A 7,054-nucleotide genomic window follows, 5' to 3' on the forward strand; every position below is an offset into this window, starting at 1 on the left:
CATTAGATTTTGTTCCTAATATGAATCGGAACATACAAAGAAAAATCAATACAACAGACCTTACATGTCCAAACATATTTTTTTTTTACTATTCAGCACACGTGAAAATTACTCCGCTTAGAAGACCAGGGCTGCCATTTCATGAAATGTGAGAGGGAGGAGAAGTGAAGACATAAGGATTGTTCTAACATAAGAATTGTTCTAAAATAAAGATTTTTTCTTAAAAAATAGTCAGGTCTCACGTTTTTAGTCCCAGATTTTAGGAACTTGCAATTATTTGACGAAGGGTAGCTGCAAGTGAGAGTTAGAATAGCCTCTCAAAGAGCTCTAAATTTGATCCGGATTTTACAACGCCTGATAAAAAGAAAACTCATTGTGAATGAATTTTCGGCCAAATTGTCCCTCTTCTATTGAAATTACTGCAGTAAAAATGATTAAGATTCTTGATACAGATAATTGTTGGTGAACTTTTCAAGCAAAAGGAAATGGTGTTAAGAGAAATTGTTGGGCGTGGGGTGGGGGGCTAGTTGCCCTCCAATCACTTTTGACTATTAAAAAGGGCACTAGCCCTTTAATTTCCAATCGAATGAGCCTGTTTTGAACTTTCTACGACAACGCCTTCAATAAAAACCTTATATGCCCTCAGGGCATGAATTAAAACCCTTGCCCTGAGGGTTGTGGGGGAGTGTCCTCCTAAAAAATATATTTTCAATCTGAAAATGAACTACGCTGAACAAAAATGGCTATCTCAAAATTTTGATTGTATGTGTTTGGGGGAATGATGGGCGTAGGGAGAGGGGACTAGTTGCCCTTCAATCACTTTTGACTATTAAAAAGGGCACTATCCCTTTGAATTTACAATCGAATGAGCCTTTTTTTAAGTTTCTATGACAACACCTTCCATAAAAACCATATATGCCCCCAGGGCATAACTTAAAACCCTTGCCCTGAGGGTTGTGGGGGATTGTCCTCCTCAAAAACATGTTTTCTATCTGAAAATCAACTACGCTGAACAAAATGGTTATCTCAAAATTTTGATTGGATGCGTTTGGGGGAATGATGGGCCTGGGGGGGCTAGTTGCCCTCCAATCACTTTCAACTATTAAAAAGGGCACTATCCCTTTGAATTTCCAATCGAATGAGCCTTTCTTGAAATTTCTACAACAACGCCTTCTATAAAAACCTTATTTGTCCCCAGGGTATATCTTAAAACCCTTGCCCTGAAGGTTCTGGGCGAGTGTCCTCCTCAATAAACATATTTTCTATCTGGAAATCAACTACGCTGAACAAAATGGCTATCTCAAAATTTTGATTGGATGTGTTTGGGGAAATGAGGGGCGTGGGGGGGGGGGCTAGTTGCCCTCCAATCACTTTCGACTATTAAAAAGAGCACTAACCCTTTAATTTCCAATCGAATGAGCCTGTTTTGAAGTTTCTACGACAACACCTTCTATAAAAAACCTTATATGCCAGCTAACTTACAACCCTTGCCCTGAGGGTTGTGGGGGCGTATCCACCTCAAAAATATATTTTCTATCTGGAAATCAATTACGCTGAACAAAATGGGTATCTAAAAATTTCGATTGGATGTGTTTGGAGGAATTATGGGAGTGGGGGGAGGGGGCTAGTCACACTCCAATCACTTTCAACTATTAACAAGGGCACTAGCCCTTTAATTTCCAACCAAATGAGCATGTTTTGAAGTTTCTACGACAACGCCTTCAATAAAAACCTTATATGCCCCAAGGGCATAACTTAAACCCTTGCCCTGAGGGTTGTGGGGGAGTATCCTCCTCAAAAATATATTTTCTATCTGGAAATCAACTACGCTGAACAAAATAATAATCTCAAAATTTTGATTGGATGTGTTTGGGGGAATGATGAGCGTGGGGGGGGGGGCTAATTGTCCTCCAATTATTTTCGACTATTAAAAAGGGCACTGCTCTTTAATTTCCAATCGAATGAGCCTGTTCTTGAAGTTTCTACGACAAGGCCTTCTATAAAAACCTTACTTGTCTTCAGGGTATATCTTAAAACCCTTGCCCTGAAGGTTCTGGGGGAGTGTCCTCCTCAAAAATATATTTTTTATCTGGAAATCAACTACGCTGAACAAAAGGGCCATCTCAAAATTTTGATTGGATGTATGTGGGGCACTAATGGGCGGGGGGGGGGTACTTACCCTACAACCACTTTCGAATATTAAAAAGGGCACTAGCCTTTTAATTTCCAATCGACTGAACATGTTTTGAAGTTTCTACGACAACACTTTCTATAAAAAACCTTAGAAGCCCCCAGGGCATAACTTAAAACCCTTGCCTTGAGGGTTGTGGGGGAGTGTCCTGCTCAAAAATATATTTTCCATCTGGAAATCAACTACGCTGAACAAAATGGCTATTTTAAAATTTTGATTGGATGTGTTTGGGGTAATGATGGGCGTGGGGGGGGGGCGGGGGCTAGCTACACTCTAATCACTTTCGACTATTAACAAGGGCACTAGCCCTTTAATTTCCAATTGAATGAGCATGTTTTGAAGTTTCTACGACAACGCCTTCAATAAAAACCTTATATGCCCCCAGGGCATAACTTAAACCCTTGCCCTGAGGGTTGTGGGGGAGTATCCTCCTCAAAAGTATATTTTCTATCTGGAAATCAACTACGCTGAACAAAATAATAATCTCAAAGTTTTGATTGGATGTGTTTGGGGGAATGATGAGCGTGGGGGGGGGGGCTAGTTGCCCTCCAATCATTTTTGACCATTAAAAAGGGCACTAGCCCTTTCATTTCAAATCGAATGAGCCTGTTTTTAAGTTTCTACGGCAACGCCTTCTATAAAAACCCTTGCCCTGAGGGTTGTGGGGGAGTGTCCTCCTCAAAAATATATTTTCTACCTGGAAATCAACTACGCTGAACAAAATGGCTATCTCAAAATTTTGATTGGATGTGTTTGGGGGAATGATGGGCGGGGGGGGGGCGAGTTGCCATTCAATCATGTTTACTTTCAAAAAGGGCACTATAACTCTCGATTTCAAATCGGATGAGCCCTTTTTGAAGTTTCTACGACGACCCCTTCCATATGAAGTGCCTCTGGGGAAAAAAAAATAATAAAACATTGGAGCCCTATGGCCTTTACTATAGGCAACGCTACAGCGTTGCCTCTGATAAGAAGCTTTTATAAACTTTAACGTTAAGAGCAGGGGATTGAGGAGGGGGCAGCCCCCCTCATATACGGAATAATTTCAGTTCTTTCTGTGTTATAATATTACTCCTTACTTTCAGTTAAAAAGACTTGTTTTTTATTTATTTACTTTTAAGATCTATCTCACATCATGAGCCGTAATTTGTCATTCCCTCGGTCTTTCCATTCCTGTTCTTTAGTCTCCAGCATATTTCATTGCATCTTTTTCTTGAATTAAGGATTGTCACTTTCCATCTTTCAAGTGACTCAGTTTGATCAACAATCATCCAAATCCTTAACTTTTTAGAAACTTGTGGCACGAGTTTAGATTTTGATTCGGCTTTAACTGTGTTTAATAACTAAACATTTCACTGCGAGACTTCCTTCATAGTATTTATAAATTGTACTGCTGAATTTTTGACCTTGTCTACAGGGTCTTGGAATTTGTATTGAAACCAAAAAATCTAAAGCCATACTGGCTAGCCATAACAAAACAAAGAAATTAATGGGAAAATGACAAAACAGGTCTATGGCCAGTAAAGGAAAACGAAGAGAACAAAAATCAAACGAATATGTTTGATATGTTGAAACGAACAAAGCTTCAGCATAGAGAAAAAAAAGACTAGAATCTAAAATTAAAATAGTATGAACAAAAAATATATTAATAACTAAAAACAGACTAACTAAAATATATTATATAAAATTACTCACATATACCATTGCCAATTACCTTCGTAAAACCAGAAAAGTAACTGGTTAGTTGGTTTTGAGTTACTTTTCTGGTTTCATGAGGGTAGCTGGCAATTGTATATTTAAGTAATTGTATATTATATATTTTAGTTAGTCTGTTTTTAGTTTTAGATTCTAGTTTGTTTTTTCTTACGCTGAAGACACCTTGTTTTATAGGAGCGAAATATTCGTTTGATTTTTTGTTCTCTTGTAGTACAGTCAATCTAGCGTCAAATAGGACTCGACCGCAAACAAATTGCAACAGAAATGAGTTTTTCACCATCTTGTAGAGAAAAAAAAACTGTACAACATATCAAAAGTTGAGAAACCCAGCGGGGTGCAAAATAAGTGTTTTTTAGCGTTTTCCGTTTGTTTTTTGTTGTTTTTAGCGGAAATTTTCCGTTATCCTAGAGCTTAGCATTTACTTCATGGGAGACATGTTTCTGAACTAGTTTTGTTTGCTGAATTCGAATATCACATCATATTCAAGTTATGTCCCACCGTTAGTGTTTCACATTCATCACCAAACAAAAAATTCGTATTTCGTGGCCATTTTTCCCTTTTTTCGTCCTTTGGGGCGAATGAAGTCAGGAATAACGTCGCCCTATCGACTGAATACTATATTTTTGGAAAGTTTGTATTTGGAAATTTCCACTTGAAGAAACCCATCCTACTGTTCATAGTTCATTCCAACAAGGAATGCACGTCGTCAGACGATCTGATCGCTATTGGGCTGGCTTGTCGACGGATCTAGTTATTGAACAAGAGCTTATGCGCTTGTTGAAAACAGCAGGCGGACTGACTAGGAGTACGGGCATGACCGAAACCTAGAGTTCGCTGTGGGTTTAAGCACACCCAACATGCTCTGCTGTTAACCTCCTAATGGAAGATCTGACGCAAATTCTCTATGGGACAAGCGAGCATCACAAGGAGAACGCAGACCCCAGACAAGAACGAGACTTCAAGGATACGCAGGTGATGGTCACGTACTTTGAAAATGGCTCACCACTTAGAAGGGATACCCAGCTTAAAAGCATTGCTACCAGTTGGAAAGCATTTGAATCTACAAAAAATGATCCTGCTAATTCTTTTAAGATAAAAATCCTACATGCCACGACCAGAAATGCGGTGAAGTTTTTTGTATGCCGATTACAGTACCACGATGTTAATAAAAAACAAAAGCACACATGGGTTGGTTTCTAAACGCGCCTAGTTCCGGCTGTGATCTTTCAACACTTTATTAAGTTATATGACAAAGTAACACTCCCAAAATCAGAGTACATATAGTATAAACTTCGTTTCTAACCCACTGCTCAAATTGACAGCTCGTTTTTACCAAAAGTGCCGAACAAGGCCGAATTCACCAAGGCCATTGTACGTGCATGCAAACTCGAAGAAATTCCATGTGTGCTGAACGACGGGACACACTACGTACTTGACAGTGGATCTCTATTGCACCGAGTCCCATGGATAAAAAATGACACGTATTCGGGTATCATACAGAGCTATTCTCTGTATATTTCGCAGAAGTACCCTGGCGCAACTGTTGTTTTCGATGGGTATGATAGTGGACCTTCCATCAAAGATATGGCCCATTCGTATCGTAATCGAACGATTAGTCGTGAGGTTTTCTTCACGAATGACATGCGTCTGAAAGTTAAGAAAAAAGAATTTCTCGGGAACATGAAAAACAAGTCAAGATTCATTAGTGCGCTTGCAGTTCATCTCCGGCAAAAAGGCTATTTTGTAGTCCAAGCCCCCAGTGATGCAGACGTGCCTATTGTAAAAGCTGCTATCGAATCAGCTAAACAGAAGGTAACTGCCGTTATTGGAGAAGATACGCATCTTCTGGTCCTTCTCTGCTACTACTGTGATGTCTCCACTAACAAGGTGTACGTCGCACCAGAGTCAAAGAAAATTAAAGAGTAAAGATTCTGGAGTGCTCATGAAGTGAGAAAAATATTAGGACTAGGAGTATGTGGTCTGATCTTTTTTTTCTATGTTTTTCTTGGGTGTGATTCTACGTCACTTGTACAAAACATCAGAAAAGGCCCTACCCTGAAAAAGTGATAGAAGACGAAGTTTTCGAGCATCTGCCAAGGTCTTTGAAGAAGGCAGCAAAAAATCGAAGTCGGAGAAGACGCTCTTCTATAATATATGGTGGAAAGAAGGGCGAAATCGAACGAGCTTCGAAAGAAAGCTCGTCACAGCAACGGCTTTTGTTCACCCAGAGCAGCTACCTCCACATCCAACTCTGCAGCATTTCAAAGCATAGAGTTTACTTCGGTACACGCCTGGAATGACGACCGTAATCTAGAATTGGACCCTCAAGAGTGGGGCTGGAAGGACCGAAATGGTATATTATACCCTGTGATGACGGACCTACCCCCAGCACCTCCCCAACTTCTTAAGATTGTTAAGTGTTCCTGCCGTTCAAACTGCACCTCTGCTCGGTGCACTTGTGTCAGAAATGGCATGTCTTGCACTCTCGCGTGCAAAACTTGTCAGAGAGCAGAATGTGATAATTCTCCCAAATCAGAAGATCTCATCGACGATCTCGACGACGAAGTTTCAAACTGCACTGCCAGTGATTAATGTCGCAAGTCATTTAAAAAGTTGCCTGCCTTTTACCAATGTGATTTTTGTTACCTGTGATTTTAGTCAGTTTATACATTAAGAGATGATTGATTATTTTGAAGAAACCTTTTGGTGATGAATGTGAAACACTGTCGGTTGAACATATCCTTGATCTGATGTGATATTCGAGTTCATCGCATAAAACTACTCAAGAAATGTGGTCAAACGACTAAGTTATAATAGAATCGCGAACTTCGTGAATAGTGATGAATGTGAAACACTTTTGGTTGACCGTATCTTAAATCTGATGTAATATTCGAGTTCAGGACATAAAACTACATCAGAAATGTGTTTCCCATGAAGTAAACTCTAAGCCTTGAGAAAATCGAAAATTTAGGCTTAAAAACGAAAAATAAAACACAAAACGCTAAAAAACACTAATTTTGCACTCCACTAGGTTTCTCAACTTTTGATGTGTGTCACAGTTTTTTTTTTCTCTACAAGATGTTGTAAAAATCATTTCTGTTGCATTTGTTTGCAGTCAAACCTTATATTGACTGTACTACAAGAGAA

General features: G+C 39.4%; 1 protein-coding gene across 1 annotated transcript in view; it reads left to right on the plus strand.

Moving 5' to 3' along the window:
- Nucleotides 1-6,061: 6,061 nt before the first annotated feature.
- LOC148949874 (uncharacterized) overlaps nucleotides 6,062-7,054 on the plus strand; it is a 75,753-nt gene continuing 74,760 nt past the window's right edge. The window contains exon 1 of the mRNA XM_089091556.1: nucleotides 6,062-6,491. Within this exon, the coding sequence (XP_088947682.1) occupies nucleotides 6,062-6,491 (430 nt within the window). The remainder of the gene's footprint in view (nucleotides 6,492-7,054) is intronic.

Source organism: Artemia sp. Qi Xiang Cuo, chromosome 7, assembly GCF_049724085.1.
Source record: "Artemia sp. Qi Xiang Cuo chromosome 7, ASM4972408v1, whole genome shotgun sequence".
Lineage (NCBI taxonomy): Eukaryota > Metazoa > Arthropoda > Branchiopoda > Anostraca > Artemiidae > Artemia > Artemia sp. Qi Xiang Cuo.